Source organism: Staurois parvus, unplaced genomic scaffold (assembly GCF_062004578.1).
Source record: "Staurois parvus isolate SC_StPar_1 unplaced genomic scaffold, SC_StPar_1.0 ptg000155l, whole genome shotgun sequence".
NCBI classification, from domain to species: Eukaryota; Metazoa; Chordata; class Amphibia; order Anura; family Ranidae; genus Staurois; species Staurois parvus.
The window spans coordinates 28031754-28052819 of record NW_028317951.1 but is presented as its reverse complement, the minus strand read 5'-3'; the positions used below and the strand labels follow the sequence as shown (position 1 = coordinate 28052819).

Below are 21066 nucleotides of genomic sequence, written 5' to 3'. Positions count from 1 at the left end.
CAGAGTAGACAGTCCGATGTGCTTCATAAGAGGCATGGCGAGTTTTTTGAAGTTGTATTTTTTTGTCATAATTTTTCGGAAAATGAAAAAAATTATTTTCACTATTTTTTTTTTTTTTTTTTTACATACTGTCACCAGTGCAGTACAGCGTCATCATATAACTGGCATGGCGGTGAACAGGGACACTGACTGGTGACAGGATAAAAAAAAATATATATTTTTTTTTTTTTTTTTTTTTTTTTTTTTTTAATTTTTTTTAAGATTTTTTCATATTTTACTATGACCAAAATAGTACAATGTTACCAGAGTAACATTGTACTACTTTGGGGAAGTGATCAGTATTTTTTTTTTTTTTTTTTTACACAATTTGCTTATAGCAAAGAATTACTTTGCTATAAGCAAGCATTTACCTGAATGAAATCGATTCATTCAGCTTTTCTTTTTTTTTTTTGTGCTTAGCTGTGATTTGGTCACAGCTAATCACATGACATGTGATTAGCTGTGGCCATTCACAGCTAGGCACTAGTATACAATGGATGGCATCATGAATGAAGCCATCCATTGTATACAACTGTCATGTGACCTGCTGTGATTGGTCACAGCAGGTCACATGGTACCAGCAACGGGAGCCGGTACTCGGATCTGTCATCGGCCGTGTCCAAGGTGCACGGCCGATGACAGATCGCACTGCTGCGCCGCTCTGCACTAGCGCAAACGGCGCATGTGCGGGAGCACGCCAAATGGCGTGTACCCGGAACGGAGAGACACTTCTGAAGCTGCCAAACGGCCATTGGCCGGGCGGCTAATGGTTAATTTAGCTTTGGGGTATTCATGTGATCAAGAAGCTGTGGCTCCCTTGTGTCGGTGAACGGCTTCTGAAGGGGGTGGGAGGGAGCTCTGACAAACTGGCGGGGTTCGGCAATGGAAGTTGGTGGGTGATGTTGCGACCCCAAAAATTCAACCCTGTTGTCAAGTGCTCTCTGATGCATGGGAGCTGCAGCTTCCTGATCATGTCAGTGCACTGAAGCTGGTTTGGATAAAAAAAATAATCTGCTTATGAGAAAGGAAAGCTTCTAGAACAAACTCAGCTTTGTAGACATGAAAATCATAGCAGTATATACAGTTGTGTTCAAAATAATAGCAGTCAGACATCACTAACCTGATCAATCACTGTTTTTGGTAGAAATGATATTTCTACATGGCAAATAATTAACTAGCAGGTGTAGTAGAGTAATAGAAATCCAACAGTCATGACATGCATGCTGCTGATTCTGTGTAATTGAATCACTAATTGAAAGGGGCATGTTCAAAATAATAGCAGTGTGGAGTTCTATTAGTGAGGTCATTCATTCTTTGAAAAACAGGTGGCAATTATTGCCCTTATTTAAGGAAGGAAGGCAGCAAATGTTGTACATGCTGGTTACAGTGCATTTCTCTCTGAAATTCTGAGAAAATGGGTCGTTCCAGACATTGTTCAGAAGAACAGTGTACCTTGATTAAAAAGTTGATTGGAGAGGGGTAAACCTATAAAGAAGTGCAGAAAATGATAGGCTGCTCAGCTAAAATGATCGCAAATGCTTTAAAATGCCAACCAAAACCTGAAAGACATGGAAGAAAGAAAAAATACCATTCAAATGGAGCGAAGAATAGCCAAAATGGCAAGGACTCAGCCAACAATCAGCTCCAGGAAGATCAAAGAAGGTCTAAAGTTACCTGTGAGTACTGTTACAATTAGAAGACCCCTATGTGAAGCCAAACTATCTGCAAGAAGCCCCCACAAAGTCCCACTGCTGAAAAAAAGACGTGCTGAAGAGGTTACAATTTGCCAAAGAGCACATTGACTGGCCTAAAGAGAAATGGCGCAACATTTTGTGGACTGATGAAAGTAAGATTGTTCTTTTTGGGTCTAGTGGCCGGAGACAGTTTGTCAGACGACCCCCAAACACTGAATTCAAGCCACAGTACACTGTGAAGACAGTGAAGCATGGTTGCGCAAGCATCATGATATGGGGATGTTTCTCATACTACGGTGTTGGGCCTATTTATCGCATACCAGGGATCATGGATGAGTTTGAATACATCAGAATACTTGAAGAGGTCATGCTGCCTTATGCTGAAGAGGAAATGCCCATTTAGCTTACTAGACTGTCAGCCTCAGATGATGAGTGTCAAGGTTAAAATTGGAGACCTATAAATGGAATGCTATACCGGCTGAGTCCGTTTAGATGGAAACCTTTCTTATTGCTCAAGTGTAGTTTTTAGTTTTCATAATTTGTGATGGTTTCTTATTTACTAATTAACGATTGGGTATTTTAGCAGTTATTGCACAAATTTGTAATTAACACAACTGGCTGTTTTACTATGTATTGATTATGCATGGTTTGTTTGTAGGTGTTTGTAAAAGTTGGAGATAAAGTAGAAGCTGGAGATCCACTGATGGTCATGATTGCTATGAAAATGGAGGTAAGTTGTCATGCATAGAATCGAATGATTTTGCATATAAATACCTATTGATAAGGGTTGCTGTGTGCGTCTGATGTCATCTGGATCGGTAACAATAACTTCATTCATATACGTATTGTAACAGCACCAAAACCTTGGTGTTTTTTATTTTTACCTCAGTTCTTTTGGAATTTTTATATTTTCGATGCAAAACCTTTTTCAATGTAAGGTTAGCTGTATTTTTGTCTTGTTTACTATTCCATTTGTTGCAAGAATATTAGTGTATCTAAACCTGAACCGGTACCTTCTTTATTTGCTCCTTTGTGGCCTGCTAAATATACTATTGAAAGTGTTTTGTTTATTAGCAAAAGTGAAAAAAACACCAGTTGCGTTTGCCACAGGTTTTTTGAGCTGATAACTTCCTTTAACTGTCGGTGCACAAGGAGGAGTATGAAAATGAGGAGAGGTCTATGTTTTTTGTACATTAATCCAAAATTGGGTAGGCAGGGCTGTCTACACATATTTAGGAGGAGCATATTTATTTTGTACTTTGAGCTGTATTTTAAAGGGAGAAAAAAAGCATAGAAATGTGCATGTAATCCTGAAATGTACTAAATGTTTTATATATTTTTTGCCTTGACATGCATTTTAACATGGACCTTGTACTTAAATTGCAAGGTCTGCTATTTAAATGCCCCCTTTGCAGAAACGCTGCATAAAGCTACAAAAGACACCCGTAAAAGAAAAAAGGCTGGATAACCTACTCGCTCATCATTTTGGCTTTTGCCCATGGTGCCTTCTTGAGCATGGAATCCTCCTTTTTATTGAGATCTAGGGAATGTTTAACAGCCCAAATCCCTTGTGCTGCAACGTCTTTTTTTTCACAAAATTTGAAATACTTCACATTGTATGAGATCTTGCTGGCAGAATAGTGCAGTCACCTCCTGCACTGTGGAAGCCAAGGAAAGGTATAACTTTTTCTAACTTAACTAACTTTTTTTCTTTTCTTTCCCTCCTACAAGATTATATATATATATATATATATATATATATATATATATATATATATATATAATTTTTTTTTTTTTTTTTTTTTTTTTAAGATCCATATACGGTAACTTTTGTGCAAGGCAGAGAGGACACACTTTAAAAAAAAAAAAAAGACCTTGCAAGGTTAATTTTCAAGCTCAACTCCAGGCAGATAATGAAAAGAAATCTGTCTTGATATCCACCTCCTAAAACTATTATGTAGTAAATCCTAAATTACCATGTGTTTTTCTTATAGCACACAATACGAGCACCCAAAGCAGGCATCATCAAAAAGGTTCACTTCAAAGAAGGTGTACAAGCCAGCCGACATGCTCCACTTGTCGAGTTTGAAGAAGACTCAGAGTGACCATGTTTCCTTGCGTTTTATTCTTGTGTTGTTACAAGAAATATTCCTATATTGTTCCCATGTGACCGCTATTTAACACAATAAATAATCTTGATATGAATACTGACCTTGCCTTCTGTCTTTAATTTTAGGATGCTGTTAAATTGTATGTTTGATCAGTGCAAGAAATTCTTGTTGATCTTGCCAAAATTCTTGTGAGCTGGTAACTCTGTCTGTACTGCACCCTTATCAGTGAGCATTGCTCCCAGAAGTCTAAGTGAACTACAAAACCACTATCCCATGTGTTATGGTTAATTGGAGAATGGCAGGTATTCTGTAGTCCTAAAAGATCCATTATCTCCTGTGCTCAAAGACTGTCAAACGGGCGTTAGTAACAAACAGCGTGTTCATCCGCTGGTGATCAGAGGTTGTGCAGCTCTATCACGAAGCTGGGGAAGCTTGATAAAACTGTAGGAGGAGATGAAAGAGCGCACAAACCTTGCGCATTACCTCAATAAATAGTGACTTATTTTATTTAGGAAATCTACTCACAAAAGTGACGGTAAAACAGACATAAGTTAACCATAATCCCCACAGGCTTAGAGGTAAATCCAAAGGAGGGGGGATACAAGCTAATGCGTTTCGAAGGGTGCTCCTTTCTTCGTCAGAGCTGGGCTTGGCAGATAGAAACTTGAGTACAGCAGAGTTCCCTTGGAAAGGAGATATTCAGCCACTGAGTGTCAGTATTACAGCATTTCAGCCTGTTAGCTTGTATTTCCCCCCCCCCCCCTTTGGATTTACCTCTAACCTTGTGTGGATTATGGTTAATTTATGCCTGTTTTCCCGTCACTTTTGTGAGTATATTTCCTAAATAAAATCAAATTAGTCACTATTTATTGAGGTAATGCGCAAGGTTTGTGCGCTCTTTCATCTCCTACAATTCTGTAGTCATATCCTGGGATGATAAAGCTGCTCCTCAATAGATGCAGTACATACTGTTGTTAATGGTTGATACCCTAGAACAGGGAATGTCATTGGCAGGATTACCAGTTGAAAATAAAGGGAACAAAAAAAATTAGCTGCAACCACATCTATGTACTCGAAAGCTGAAATATATTACAAACTTTTTAATTTAAGTATTTTTATTCCCTTTTTAGAGGGGTTTTTTTTTTTTTTTTTTTAATTAAATTCTCTTAGGGTGGCTGTACATGTGCTGAAACAGTCATTTGTTAAATGCCAGACTTTCATACAACTTTAGTTTTGCATGATATCCAAGTAATGTAAAGTGACAGCTGGTCATTTTCATTGTCAGCTGTATATAAAGAAACGGCAAGAATAATCTCTTCCCTCCAGCTCCCTGCACATCTGAGTGAGCAGACAGACCTTGTCAGGAGACCTCTCAATATACTGTCTTATGCTAGTACCAATTAACCAGATAGACCATCTGCCCAGCTACTGCACACTGAACTGATCTGTGCGCACACATACACAAATAATCATCAAACAATCTTGTGTCACTGTACCTTTACATTACTGTCTATATATACAATAGCTTGAGTGATAAAGGTGCCATGAAATGCATGACCTTGTGCAACACAATTCTTGTACATCTTTTTACTAGTTTTAAGTTCTAAAATTTAGATTATTATTAAAGGGTCAGTCCACCCAACTAATATCAGTGTTTTTTGTATATTCTAGAAAGTTATGGTATATAAAGAATGTTACCCCTACTTTTCATATTCCTGTTATGTGCCTGTTTTGCCATGTACTTGTGTTTTAAAAAAAATCTTACAGAAAAAAAAACAGATGAAACTTTATTGAAAAATTAAAAAAGGTATGCATGCATACTCAAAATGGCCAAAGGCTAAAACACCAATATAAATCACTTTGATGGAAACTTTCACATTGGGCAAATCTTCAAGGTTTCTGCATTGAACATATGGATGCTTGTGAAGAAAAATATACTCCTAGATGGTTTTCACAACCTCCTCTAAACCACAGTATCTAAATGATTCATGAAGGACTTATCAATATATTGAATGTAATGACTTTGAGAATATCTGTGAAAGGGAGGCAGACCAACACTTGCCAGGAGGAGCACATCTGAATACTCTATATGGCCCTAATTACCTCCTCTGGACCACAATATCAAAATGACCTGTTCCTAAAAGTTTAAAACAAAGGAGTGGACTATGAGATTCCATACGAACGTGTGTGTGTGTGTGTGTGTGTGTGTGTGTGTGTGTGTGTGTGTGTGTGTGTGTGTGTGTGTGTGTGTGTGTGTGTGTGTGTGTGTGTGTGTGTGTGTGTGTGTGTGTGTGTGTGTGTGTGTGTGTGTGTGTGTGTGTGTGTGTGTGTGTGTGTGTGTGTGTGTGTGTGTGTGTGTGTGTGTGTGTGTGTGTGTGTGTGTGTGTGTGTGTGTGTGTGTGTGTGTGTGTGTGTGTGTGTGTGCGCTCTCGATTGACATCTGAGAGGGAAGCCATTGGAAATATATACAGGACACATATTGATCGCAGTGTCTCCTGTAGACCACAGACCTTATTGGAAAAGAAAAATGTCCTTATGCAGTATTAACTGATACTTGTAAGATTGGAACTATTCATTTCTTAGGATTTATTGCACTTCTATCATTGCGCTTTGACTTCTATATGACTGCATTTAGTGGTTACCATCATTTATGTACTATTAAGCAGCATATTGGAGGACTCAACGAGATGGTATTGCTATTATCCTACTTGTATATAACAACATTTTAGTGTGTGCGTCCGTCCCCCTATAGAGTATATAAGAATACAGAGATTGGCATAATAATTGGTGATCTGGTGGTAGGCAGTTTTTAATACAATTTTTGTTTGTCTATGTCAATCTGTATTTTTACCTAATTTAATAAAGGTATTGTGTTTTTTTTGTTTTGTTTTTTTTTAATATCAATTGGGTGCTATCATGAAGTATGTCTCATGCGCCTTCTGGGATATTTATATACTTTTTGAAAACTAGGGGTAAGGTAGAGCTCATATTCAAATTTTTTTTTTTTTTTTCTGTATGTTTAGAGAATATTGAGTTTTGTGGAGGGCTCCTTTACCTGGCTGAGACTGGCCAATAACAGACCGGGTAGGATCAGGTGGAGATTTTTTGTGTTGTCCAATTTTCAAGACCAAACTATCATCTCCAGACCCCCCCCCCCCCCAAGACGAGGTTGATGACCACTAAAAATGCACGAGGCCAGTGGCCTTTAAAAGAAAATGGTAAAGACCGAAACCTGGGAGCCCCAAGGAAATCACACAGGGCAAAATTCACCTTTTCAATTAGTGATACATTTTACAAGAAGTCAATTGGCAAACTTTGACCATCTTCAAGATAAATGTCGCTCAATACCTGGCTCTCAACAGCCAAACCTTTAAATCTAGTGATGGCAAAACAGGGTGTGAGACTGGTGGAATGGAGAAATTATCCTTAGAAGAGAAGGTCAGAATAAAGCAGCAGATGCCAAGGGGTGTCAAGGTCTTCATGACCAATCTAAAGCCACCAGAGTCAAAAAATCTCTGTCTTGACTCTGCAAAAAATTTGAGGCGGGAACTCCAGAGAATGGAAGGCATAAATCAGGGAGTACCAGTCTCAGGGAGTCATAAGAGTTTCTGTCAACAGATTCTTGGTCCTGGCTATGAATCTTTCCACCTTAAATTGAGACAAGATGCTAGGAAGAGGATCAAGGGAGGTCTGTACTAGCCAAATCTTCTATATCCTTGGACAGGAACATTTAGGTGATTTAGCCCATTTGAAGAGAATCTCCCTCTGAAGGACCTGGGTGTGATGTTGCGCATAAAGGGATTTCCTCAAACGAGACCATCCTAAGACCATGGACCTGCGTGCAACTGATAATAGATGGCCCTCTGCGAGAATGCAAAATGGGAATATACAGGTACACCATGCAAAATTTCTCCAGTGGTAGGGATACCCACTCCAACCCAAAAGATGGTACCAAGGATGACTTCTTGATGATCAGGATCCAACTAAACTCTTAGAGTGTGCATAGTTATCGACAGATTGGTCTCAACCTTGGGGTTAGAGTTTGCAGAAGTAGATCAGCCAAATAGTTTACTATCCCCTGCAGTCGCAGCAGAGCAAGGACTGGAGTCAGAAACTTTGTGAATATCCTGGATGCTGATGCCAATCCAAAAGTAAGTGCCATAAACTGATAATAAATAAAGTGAAACTCTTGCACTGTCAATTTGTGTCAGTTGGTACTAATACAAATAAACTTCTGATTCTAGCACGTGTTGATTGAGGCCAAAAAATCCCACTCATGTAAGAAGGCCACTACCGACTGAACAGTCTCCATTTGGAGCTTGCAAACTTTTACAAAGCCGTTGAGTGCCTTTTAAAGGATACGTTCACCTTTCAATGAAAAATTAAAAATTCAGGTAAAAAAAATGTGCTTTTGTTTTTTTTTTTGTTTTGGGAGCCTGTAAAGCATTGCATCAGTGAACAGCAGATCCCCGATGTCATGTACAGTTGTGTTCAAAATAATAGCAGTCAGACATCACTAACCTGATCAATCACCGTTTTTTTGGTAGAAATAATATTTATACATGGCAAATAATTTACTAGCAGGTGTAGTAGAGTAATAGAGATCCAACAGTCATGACATGCATGCTGCTGATTCTGTGTAATTGAATCAATAATTGAAAGGGGCATGTTCAAAATAATAGCAGTGTGGAGTTCTATTAGTGAGGTCGTTCATTCTTTGAAAAACAGGTGGCAATTATTGCCCTTATTTAAGGAAGGAAGGCAGCAAATGTTGTACATGCTGGTTGCAGTGCATTTCTCTCTGAAATTCTGAGGAAAATGGGTCGTTCCAGACATTGTTCAGAAGAACAGCGTACCTTGATTAAAAAGTTGATTGGAGAGAGGAAAACATATAAAGAAGTGCAGAAAATGATAGGCTGCTCAGCTAAAATGATCGCAAATGCTTTAAAATGGCAACCAAAACCTGCAAGACGTGGAAGAAAGTGAAAAACTACCATTCGAATGGATAGAAGAATAGCCAAAATGGCAAGGACTCAGCCAACAATCAGCTCCAGGAAGATGAAAGAAGGTCTAAAGTTACCTGTGAGTACTGTTACAATTAGAAGACGCCTATGTGAAGCCAAGCTATCTGCAAGAAGCCCCCGCAAAGTCCCACTGTTAAAAAAAAGACGTTCTGAAGAGGTTACAATTTGCCAAAGAGCACATAGACTGGCCTAAAGAGAAATGGCGCAACATTTTGTGGACTGATGAAAGTAAGATTGTTCTTTTTGGGTCTAGTGGCCGGAGACAGTTTGTCAGACGACCCCCAAACACTGAATTCAAGCCACAGTACACTGTGTAGACAGTGAAGCATGGTTGTGCAAGCATCATGATATGGGGATGTTTCTCATACTACGGTGTTGGGCCTATTTATTGCATACCAGGGATCATGGATCAGTTTGAATACATCAGAATACTTGAAGAGGTCATGCTGCCTTATGCTGAAGAGGAAATGCCCTTGAAATGGGTGTTCCAACAAGACAACGACCCCAAACACACCAGTAAACGTGCAACATCTTGGTTCCAGACCAACAAGATTGACGTTATGGAGTGGCCAGCCCAATCCCTGGATCTTAATCCAATAGAAAACTTGGGGGTGACATCAAAAATGCAGTTTCTGAGGCAAAACCAAGAAATAGAGAACTGTGGAATGTAGTCCAATCATCCTGGGCTGGAATACCTGTTCACAGGTACCAGAAGTTGGTTGACTCCATGCAACACAGATGTACAGCAGTTCTCAGAAACAGTGCTTATACAACTAAATATGAATTAAGTGATTCAAAGGAAAGCAAAATCTTCAAACATTTTTCAGTTTATATAGTGAATGTTTGAGTTTGTAAAGAAGAATACAAACACTGCTATTTTTTTGAACAGTCTAATATTCACTTTTCTTCAATGTTTTTAGAGGAACAACACAAATTTGCTATATTTTTCTTCATGTTTTGATTTGGAATAGAATGTGTAGTGTTCCCAATGCATTTGTGTATATGGAAATAAAAGCTAATAGAAGGATTTTGAGCTTTATTCACTTTTTTCAACACACTGCTATTATTTTGAACACAACTATAGGTCTCCTGAAGACCTATCAGTGTATCAACTGCCTTGTACAGGGAAGCTGATACTGAGAGGAAGACTCGATGAACTACCACAGAGCTCACAGTGCTGTGGTAGTTCATTGATAACTACAAGCTGACAGTTGCAAAGGCTGCCGGGGATTATAGTTTTCTCATTCACAGAATACTGTGAATGAGCGATGCAGCCACGTTTTTTTAAAAACTTGTACAGCTAGTGGGGGGAGAAGATCATCCCAGCTGTCACAATGGGGAATCAGGGTGGTTACATGTTACATCCTGAGTATGGGTGTAGGGTGTGACATGTTTCAAAAGGTGAACTTATCCTTTAAGGCCCAATTCACACATTGCTTATTGGGAATGCGGATTCCCACTACCAATTTAAAAAGTGTGATTCAAACGTGGAAATGATTGTTGTACATAGGGCAGCCCATTTACTTCCTCCTGTCTACTATCCAGTTCCCCCTGCGGCCTGAGCCCCCTTTCTCTCCCTTCTGCCAGCTGCTGTGAGTACAGGGGGGACCATTTCAGGCTCGTAGAGATCACTCACTGTGTTAATTCATAACCGAAGCATAGTAAACTATGTTTTTACGTCATATGGCGCCCTACCAGAACTGAGTAACCACGCTGTAGCCGTCATTTATTATTATACAGGATTTATATAGCGCCAACGGTTTGCTCAGCGCTTTACATTATAGTGGGAGACAATACAGTTTAATACAAGAGGGATTTGAGGGCCCTGCTCCTTGGAGCTTACAATCTAGGAGGGCGGGGTGAATGGTACAGTAGGTAGTCACTGTGGGGGATGGAGTGGTTGGAAGAGTAGAGGATTCCAGAATTAGCAGAGGGTAGGATAGGCTTCCCTGAAGAGATAGGTTTTCAGTGATCGCCGAAAGGCAAGTAGAGTAGGTGATAATCTGATAGTTTGGGGTAGGGAGTTCCATAGGATGGGGGAAGCTCTGGAGAAGTCCTGGAGACGAGCATTGGAGGAGGAGATAAGGGAGCTAGAGAGTAAGAGGTCTTGCGAGGAGCGGAGTGTGCGGTTTGGGTGTTTTTTAGAGATAAGATCGGTTATGTAAATTGGGGCAGAGTTATAAATGGCTTTATATGTCATTGTTAGAGTTTTGAATTGTATCCATTGGGCAACTGGGAGCCAGTGGAGGGATTGGCAGAGAGGGGTGGTGGATGCGGAACGGTTAATGAGGTGGATGAGTCTGGCAGCAGTGTTCATGATAAACTGGAGGGGGAGGGGATAGCCTGCAATGAGGTAGGCCAATGAGGTGGGAGTTACAATAGTCAAGGCGAGATATAACAAGGGAGTGAATAAGTTGCTTAGTGGTTTCCAGGGTTAGGAACAGCCGTATCTTGGAGATGTTGTGGAGGTGAAGTCTACATGATTTTGTCAGCGATTGGATCTGGGGCTGGAAGTACACATGGGAGTCTAGGATTACACCTAATACCCTGGCGTGAGGGTCATTCAGCTATATGGTTCCCAAGTGGTTAATATGTGTTCGGTTTTAAAAGGATGAGGTGACAACCCTAAGTTGGCTGAAAATAAGAATATACATGTTCCTTACACAGGCTAGTCACTATAGGAGGGGAGAGGGGTCTGTCTTAAGACTAGATTGGTGTCAGCTGGAATTCTACTTTTGGAGTTTGTTCTTCCTTTGGAGAGATCCCTTCTTATTTCCTGTTGTGTCTCCAAGACAGGAAGTAAGGAGAAATTTCCCCACTGAAACACACGGCAGGGGTCATGATAGTTCTGACTTCAGCTACATTTAGAGGGCAGCAGCCTCCAAGTATTACACAGCAGTTTTGGAAAAGTGTGATAAGAGGGTGCCCAGTTCTCCCAGCCAGTACGGCTCTCCATAGCACACAGACACCTAATAAAAATGCGGAGGAGGGGGGGCGCTGTACCCGTCTGTATGTGTGGGTGACCCCTCAGGCGGCCTCCTCTCCTCCCCCTCAGTTCTAGCTGTGCGTCGGCCCCCGTGCTCCTAGTCTATCCCCGGGCCGGACTCGTCTTCTGTGCCGGCCTTGCTCTCCCCCTGCCCGCCGCAGGCCGCAGCATCATTGCGCATGAGCGAGATCGCCGAGAGTCCGTGAGAGCGCCACTCACACTCACCGGGAGGCCGAGCACCAACATGGTGAGTGAGAGAGAGACAGTGAGCGGGCGGGCCGCTGACTGACACAGTGCGGGGCTCACACCGGAGGACTAAGGGGTGCCAGGCCTCGGCAAGGGCAGGGGAGTGACAGGGGAAGGAGGCGCTTATGGAAGGCGGCTGTCCCGCTAATTTAGCTCGAGGTCTCGGGGCCTAGTCTGAGACTGGTCGGGGGAGAAGGGTGTTCTACAGGCTGACTGTGCTTGGAAGCAGCGCTTGTGTAATGTCATGTGTGTGAGCTGTGAACAGGGAGGGCTGCCTGCAATGTCTATCACAGGGCTGGCCTCTGGTGTCATGGCACAGGGAATGAGTCCTGCCACAATACTGTCCTGTCCCCCCTGGTACCGGGCACAGTGATCTCCCACCCATGTACCACCCCATGTCAGGAGGAGATGAGTGCTGGCTGTACACTTTGTCATTCATCAGTGGTCTGTGAGATGAGAGGTCCCCAGAGCCCCCTGAGGGGACACTTCCTCATCAATGACTGGGAACACCTTCTTCAGGGCTCATGCACATTGGCAATTGGGGGTGGTATAAACAGGTGGTTAAGCTGCGTTATTACTGCCCCCTTGATCTGCAAAGGCAGCCATATAGGGTTGTGCACATATTGCGACGCTTTTCTTTTTTTCATGGAAGTGGCCAAAATTTTCCTCCCTTTTGTATTCAGCAGTACTGCCACGGAACATGGCCTATTCAAGTGAATGGAGCTACCCCACAACGATCCTGATCCTGGAACTTGCAGCATATCACTTTCTTGCTGTCTCTCACATACCCCTGAAAAGCGATCCACCAGCACAGCCGCTAGTGTTCCTTCTTTTTTGTATACACCAGGGGTAGTCACATTTCTTAATATGGGGGGCCTCAGAGAATTTTCAATGTCAGAGACAGCAGGCACACAACAGGTTATAGTCCATGGCTATGGGCATGATACAAGACATGGTCAGAGACTGCGGACATAATGAACGAGATGCTCCGAAACTGAGGGCAGGATACAGGAGATGGTCAGAGGCTGTATACGAGGTACAGAAAATAGCCAGAGACTGCAGATATGGCACAGGAGATGGCCAGAGACTGTGAATATGCCATAGAGACTGGGGACATGTTTCAGGAGTTAGTCATTCATTGGAGACATGTTGCATGAGACTGATATAAAACGGCAATAGGGAAACACAGATTAGTGTCTTCAGGGGGCCCAGGTACCAAAGTGCCGCAGGTTGGGCCCCAGGGGTGTACACTAAATGACGCAAGCACCAAGCTAGCAGTGTACATGTTGATAATAGATCTGGGGATGATGTACATACAGGAATTACATCATCAGTGGTTTTCCAATAGCCAAAGAGTCACTAAGACCCAGGAGAAGTGGTGGAGGAGCAGTGTCAGGAGCATGGACCTGTCATTGATAAGAGGACACTGCAGACTTAAGTGAGCCATAATGTGCACATATGCTGCTATGATACCTGCACATTATAGCAAGACCTCCCACAGCACAAAGGTCATTACTCGCTTCTTGTCCACCCTACAGCAGAAGTACTACTACAGGGCAGCACAAGTGTGCAAAATCACGTATATATACACGTGATTTTGCATTTCCGGGTAGGGAGTTTGCACCACCATTCGTGGCCACGGTTGTCAATCACCATGTGATTATTCGCTGGTGCCCGGTGATTGCTGAGCATCTCTGACGGAGTGGGGGAGAACTATTTTTTAAACAAAACCGTTTTCTCACCTGTCACCTCCTGCACACTGCTTTGCATGGCTGAGCATAGCACAGCTATGCAAAGCAGTGTGCTTACAGTGAAGCACACACCGCCCCACAGTAAAACACACACAGCACACAGTCAACCCTTTGATCGCCCTACATGTTAACCCCCTCCTGCCCAGTGCCATTAGTACAGTGTTAGGGCTTTTTATTAGCACTGATCACTGTATTGGTGTCACTGGGGATGTTCGTGACACCAAGTCAGTTCCCCCAGTGTCAGAATGCCCGCTGCAGTCCCGCTATAAGTCGCTGGTCGCCGCCATTACTAGTATAAATAAAAATAAAAATTCCAGTATATATACTGCAATTTGTAGACGCTTTAACTTTCAACCAATTAATTTACACGTATTGGGATTTTGTTTTAGCAACGACATGTTGCAGAATACATTTTGGCCTAGATGTATGAAGAAATTTTAATTTTTTTTTTGTCATTTATTGGATATGTTTTATAGCAAAAGTAAGTGTTTTTTTTTTTTTTTTTGTCAACATTGTCAGTCTTTATTTTATTTATAGCACAAAAAATAAAACCTGCAGAGGTGAGCAAATACCGCCAAAAGAAAGCTCTGTTTGTGGGAAAAAAAGACATAAATTTAATTTGGGTGCAGCGTTGCATGACTGCGCAATTGCCAGTTAAAGTAACGCAGCGCCGTATCGCAAAAAATGGCCTGGTCAGGAAGGGGGATAAATCCTTAGGAGGTCAAGTGGTTAAAGTTTTTCTCGAATCTGAAGTTAAAACTGTTTTTAGGCTTTTGAAGGAGGAAAAAAATCCTTCTCGTTTTTTTTTTTTTTTTTGGCCATCACTGTCCGATTGTGGGGATTTCCCTTCTTGTTTTATAGACCTAACAGTGTGAGAAAGTCTCTCCAAAGTGAAGGAAATACCCTTTTGGCACTTAGACCTCATTCACACGGGAGATTAATGCAGGTCGAACATCAGGCGATTTTTCGGAAAAAAAAAAAAAAACACGAAAAGTCGTTCGTTCGGCCGACGTTACCACGAACAGTAAAAAAAATCGGCCGACAAAATCATAAAGTTCACCCCATAACTTCTGTCCCTTGCAGGTCACGGCTCATGCGTGGATTGTTTATCGGTAAAACGATCGATCGATTTGCCCATCCTTGCCGGGAAAATCGTCCGATCGTCAAAATCGGCCTCAAATTTTCCAACATGACCGATAAAAAAAACTGTGCAAAAAACCCGAAAAATGGCTAGCCAATTAACCCACTAACAGTGCAAACGAAAAATTGGCCGATTTTCAACCTGTCTATGGCCGGCATAAGGCTGGTCTGTGAATTTCAGTGGCAAGAATAAGCTGGTTCTTGTAGCTGGAATAGCTGGTGTTTACGATTACCTGCAGACATTCTGCCAATGGGAATGAACAACAAGCTGACAGCAGCCATGACTATCCAAGGGTAAACACACATACTGCAGTTAGGGACAGAGGCTGGACACAACTGTCTGCATCTGCAGGTAATCACTGCATGTGTGGATATAAAATAGCAGTGATTGCTTCTCTTGCTGTCATTACTTTGTACAGGTTGAACTTTTTCTACTGTCTGCATACACCTGTCATCTCAGCCACAACAATCTACTGATTCTTGCTGCTGAAATCCAATGTATCGCCCTAATCACCCATGTGAAGGAGACCTTAAGGCCCAACTATTGGCAAAGCAAGACCATTCTCCACCCCATTCTAGCTGATCACTAAAAAACTCCTTACCTGAATTCATTGTCAAATGACATTTGGATTCCGAGCTTCTTCTGCTCTTTTGTTTGCCTCCAGCGGGTCCTTCTGCGTGTCCATGTAAATGGGTGACGTGGACTATTCCTGTTGGTGGAGGTACAAGTTCTAGTGGCAGGGGACAACAAAAACTACAGGAGCCAGCAAGAGGACCAGTTGCCAAGATGATAATCAGTTGAAATGATCCAGTCCCCGGGGCAGGAAACAAGATTTCCAGAGCAAGGAAGAGGTGAGTATTGAAGACTCCATCTTGTTATGCATCTGCAAATCCACTAATTGTGGGTGCAATGCTCTGCAGGCTTCTGTGCAAGAAATAATGAGTGCGCAATTTTTTTTTTCCTGCCTTCAAAATATGTGAATTTATTATTTCTTGCAGAAAGATGAACTTGTCCTTTAGGCTTCATGCACTCTGGGAATTTTAATAACCCTTTTCTCCCGTCAGGAGAAAAGCATCTTCTAAAAAGTGCATAAGCCACGTTGTTGCAAACAAATGCCTGGGCGTTTTTCATTGGCCAGAATATTAATTTACTCTGGCCATTTAAATGAAAAAATGCTCGAGCACAAAAACGCTTTTATATGCATTTACCTACATTTATTATTTATGTGTCAGGCATTTTTTTATGCTCAAAAGTTGCTCCTGAACGTGTTTTTTGTGGGCTTATTTTCTGCCTCTAAACACTTGTAAATGCCTATAGTGTGCATGGACACATAGGGGTTGATTTACTAAAGGCAAATACACGTGCAAGTGCAGTCGCTCCAGAGCTTAGTCAATGACGTAAAGCTTCACTTTGCAAAAAATTCTCAATCACATGCAAGGGAAATAAAAACATCATTTTTGCTTGCACATGATTGGATGATAGAAGTCAGCTGAGCTTCCCTTTATTTCAGAGCTTTCCCTCAGATCTAGAGCAACAGACTGGAGTGCACAGACAGGCCGATTTGCCCTTAGTAAATCCACCCCATAGGCTAACATAAAGGGGCATTTAGAAGCAGAGAAAAGGAAGCCGAAGTGCTTTTTCATTTCTATGCAGTTTGGATGCCATTTGAACTGCATCCAATCCACATGAGATGTGAAATAAAAATCTCCCTATGGTGCCTGTTCACATATATCCGGTGCACTTGTAGTGCAGATTGAAAACGAGTGCTGACCGATTTCTGAGCAGTCCGGTTCAGGTGTGGATCACAGGTTGTTAACTTCTATGGGAACCGTTTCTAAACCGCACATGTGTGAACAGGATACAATCCTGACTTGAACATGATGTAAACCTTACCTGAACCGCTGAACAACTACTGTGTTAATTATCTGTGAAAGCTGAGCTTCAATCCGCACCGCACATGTGTGAAAGCTCCTAAATGCCTGTAAAAGCCGCATTTATGAGCTCAAGTGTGTATGAGGCCTTAAAATATTATTTTCGTCTGGAGTTAGGCTTTAAAACAAGTGCTCCCATTTGTAGATTTCCCCTCTATTCTGTTCTGGTGACAATATAAAGTTTTGGATTTACCTTCATTTTCTATGTGACAGTGGTCACCAGGACAAACAAACAAGTGTTGCCTGTTGAGGGTCTGTTTATATCTTTGTGGTGCGATAATGCATGATGCATACTTTGTGGTGCCAATGTGTTGCACTGCACCATAGTGTGTTACTTCTGATTTTCTGGATGTATTGGTGTATTGGCAGGCCAGTCATTATGATAGGCAACCTTACCACAAAACATATTAATTTATTGCCCAAAAGGGGCTTATTCCTAGCAAAATATGTTAGAGGGTGTTCTATGTTTAGGAGACCAAGCTGAAGATGTTTTTTACTAAGAGGAGCTCACTACATGCTGTGACGCCTTTTTTTTGTAGTCCTCAATGTGTCTGATGAGCCAGTATTCAACTCGACCAGCATCTGCAAACATTGTGGCTAGTTGGCTGGGATAACAGATTGACTTCAGATGTGCTTTGCGTAATGCTGAAGCTGCTCTCCTCTTATCTGGACAAGTCAAGAGTCTTCCAGCACAACACATGTATAAGCCAAAGCTTAGTTATAAAGAAAGATCACTGGTTCATACATTGGAACTGAACATTTACAGAGCATGTTGCAGACCTGTTACATTTAAAGTGATATTAAAGGCAATTAAAAAAACCCAAAAACAAACATGGTATACTTATCTGCTCTGTGCAGTGGTTTTGAACAGGGCAGCCCCGATCCTCCTCTTCTCAGGTCCCCGCCGGCACTCCTGGCTCTTGCCGAGTGCCCCCAGAGCAAGCAGCTTGCTATAGGGGCACCTGAGACGCTGCTCTGTGTGTTCAATCACACACACAGCCATGGCTCAGCCCGCCCCCCTCTCTCGTCATTGTCTCACTAGCTGTGATTGACAGCAGAGGGAGCCAGTGAGGAGGGAGAGTCTTGTGCACATCGCTAGATTGTGATGGGGCTCAGATAAGTATAAGGGGGGGTCGGAGAGGCTGCTGCACACAGGTTTTTTACCTTCATGTATAGAGTGCATGAAGGTAAAAAACCTTGAGCCTTTACAACCACTTTAATGAAAGCACCTTTAGTTTACCCAGTTGGATGCCTTACATCTTTCATATAAATGTAACCTACATTTAGTAAATTGTATAGTCCTTTTATAAATATAGCCAGCTATACAAGCTGCTTCACAGTGACCAACACCCTGCTATATAATGGCCTGATGCTATGATGAAGTGTGGTCCTTGCCATTAGGGTTACCCATGACCCACTTCTGTCCATTGGTTGAGTTACAAGGCCACACTCCAGCATTTACCAGCGTGTTTTGTCACTGTTGTTTTTTTCTTGGGGAGAAACTTTTCAGTTGGTGGCCTTTCTACATTGATGGTAGGCGTACCTCTAATCTTGCTATACGTAGTTGCATAATGTAAAATATTTGTACTTCCATGGTTGCAGAAAACGTATACATCAGGAGATACTGTATTTCAAGGGTTTATATTTCCTTTCCTGCTTTGGAAGAGTTAGGACTTGTTTGACGAGTTCATTTGTGAATGTTTCATTACACTATATACTCTGACATACACAGTGTAAGGAGTGTGATTTGGGTGTACAGAGTATGAGAAGGAAAGGCACTCAGTGCTAACCTGTTTTGCTTTGTTATATGGAAAGAAGACCACACACAGCTGTATAGGTTTAGGTAGGTTCGCGGTGTATAGTTACCCTGTCATACAGGCCCAGACTGGGACAAAAATTAGGCCCAGGCATTTTAGACTGAGCAGTCAATTTTTTCAGGGACTCGGGGGGGTCTTGATTACAGTGCCCTTTTACAGTGCATTTCCTCTTTATATCACAGTGCCCCTTTACTTTACAGTGCAGTTCCTCTAGCAACCACAGCCCCCTTGCAATTGCCCCCCTTTTCTTTTTAATCAGAGTGCCCCCTTTTACTTTGCCTTCCTCTGCACAGTCCTATCTTTGGCAGGGCACAGGCAGGATTTAGCCTGTGTGTCCTTTCCAGTGTCTTCCTTCCTGATGACGATGTCATCCTATCAGCAAAGCAAGGAGCGGGAGGAGCTGCAGATCTGGATCATATTTACAGTATATTTTGACCAAAGAGCAGTAAAGAGACATCCCCATATATTCAACAAAGAGATGGCCCAACACAGCAAAGAGACTTCCACTTATATTAAAAAAAGGCCCAATCCAGCAAAGAGACAGCCCCAATCCAGCAAAGAAACATCAGCATGTAGTAAAAAGACAGTCCAATCCGGCAAAGAGCATCATATATCAAAGAGACAGCCCCATATAGCAAAGAGATGGCACCATAAAACAGAGACAGCCCTATTCGGCAAAGTGACAGCCCCAAATAGCAAAGAGACATCTCAGTGCAGCAAAGAGTCATCTCCACGTAGCAAAGAGCCTCATATAGCAGAGACCACTCCATATAGCATAGAGATGGCCCAATCCAGCAGAGACCATTCCATGTAGCAAAGAGATGGCCCAATCCAGCAGAGACAGCTTCATATAGCAAAGAGACAGTCCAATCTAGCAGAGACAGCTCCATATAGTACAGAGAGAGCCCTATATAGCAAAGAGCCCAATCCAGCAGAGATGGCCCCATATAGCAAAAAGACAGCTCCATATAGAAAAGAGACTGCCCCATATAGCAAAGTGACAGCCCCATATAATAGGAGCCAGTCCAATCTAGCAGAGACAGCTCCATATAGCAAAGAGAGAGCCCCATATAGCAAGGAGATGGCCCAATCCAGCAGAGATGGCTCTATATAGCAAAGAGACAGCCCCATTCAGCATAAATAGAGCTCCATATAGAAAAGAGACTGCCCAATCCAGCAAAGAGACAGCCACATATAGCAAAAACACAGCTCCATATAGAAAAGAGACGGCTTAATGCTGCAAAGAGCCTCATATAGAAAAGCGACAGCCCCATATAGCAAAGAGGCAGCCCCATTCAGCAAAGGGAAAGCCTCATATAGTAAATGACAGCCCAATCTGTCAGAGACAGCCCCATTCAGCAAAGAGACGGCTCCATATAGCAGAGAGATGGCCCGGTCCAGCAGAGACAGCCCCATTCAGCAAAAGAGATAGCTCACTCCTCCGCCATACCCACGGCTGCAGACTGTTTGGCTATAACCCACACTGGATCAGTGCACTCACCCTCCTCCACTGTGCAGCTGTCACTGTGTGCTGGCCAGTGTTAGGAGGAAGCCTGCCGTTGAAGCTGCAGGCTCCTCCAGTGTGTCACTGACTGGAGCCTTCCCACACTCCCTAGCTTCCTGGCACCTGCCCTGCTACAGGAATGGCCACATAGTGGGTGGTGAGCGGTGGCCGCTGTCTGTGTTAGCTCTCCTCAGACCACGGTCGCCGCTTCATGAACATCGGGCGAATGCCTGGTGTGCCCTATGGCCAGTCCGGGCCTGCTGTCATATTAAAAACATACCGGGAAATTATAAATCTGAAATAGAGTAATCTCCTACCACTCAGCTCTGCTGCTGAGAACTGCTCCCCAAATTCTGCTAGGAAACCAGCACTTCCCGGAGTGTCGATATCTGTAATTCCCTGCAGCTTTTGCTGGTTTTTCCTGCTGTTCTTTGAACTACACATCATTTATTTTGCTGTAACAGAGGGAGGAACCAGTGAGAGCAGCGGGGAGCAACGAAGATCTATATGTCTGGGAAGTTCCAGTTTCTCTATATGTGGTGAAGGTGGAAGGAAAGATAAAGCGTTCAGCCTCTTCTTTTCAAAAATGTGCTTTGCTGAAATAGTTTTATCAAGTGACTGGGTTTCTTTAAAATGGAGCTGTATCTGAGGACCACAAACTGAAAACACTGTTTAATTCATTTTTAATCTTAAACGCAAAATCACCCATCCTTCCATGTCTCTCTGCTTTATTTTGTTGGGAAATCATTTTGAAAAATGGCAGCATTTCTAGCCGCAACCATCTTCAGTAATGGGCAAATAATGCATGTAGCATTTACTTTC

General features: G+C 42.3%; 2 protein-coding genes across 2 annotated transcripts in view; both read left to right on the top strand.

The window, feature by feature from the left end:
• Positions 1–3944, top strand: part of MCCC1 (methylcrotonyl-CoA carboxylase subunit 1) — a 30396-nt gene extending 26452 nt beyond the window's left edge. Inside the window, exons 18-19 of the mRNA XM_089675578.1 lie at positions 2392–2463; positions 3728–3944. Of these exons, the coding sequence (XP_089531704.1) occupies positions 2392–2463; positions 3728–3838 (183 nt within the window). The 3' untranslated portion in view covers positions 3839–3944. The remainder of the gene's footprint in view (positions 1–2391; positions 2464–3727) is intronic.
• Positions 3945–11862: 7918 nt separating this feature from the next.
• DCUN1D1 (defective in cullin neddylation 1 domain containing 1) overlaps positions 11863–21066 on the top strand; it is a 35298-nt gene continuing 26094 nt past the window's right edge. Inside the window, exon 1 of the mRNA XM_089675577.1 lies at positions 11863–12101. Coding sequence (XP_089531703.1) covers positions 12099–12101 — 3 coding nt within the window. The 5' untranslated portion in view covers positions 11863–12098. The remainder of the gene's footprint in view (positions 12102–21066) is intronic.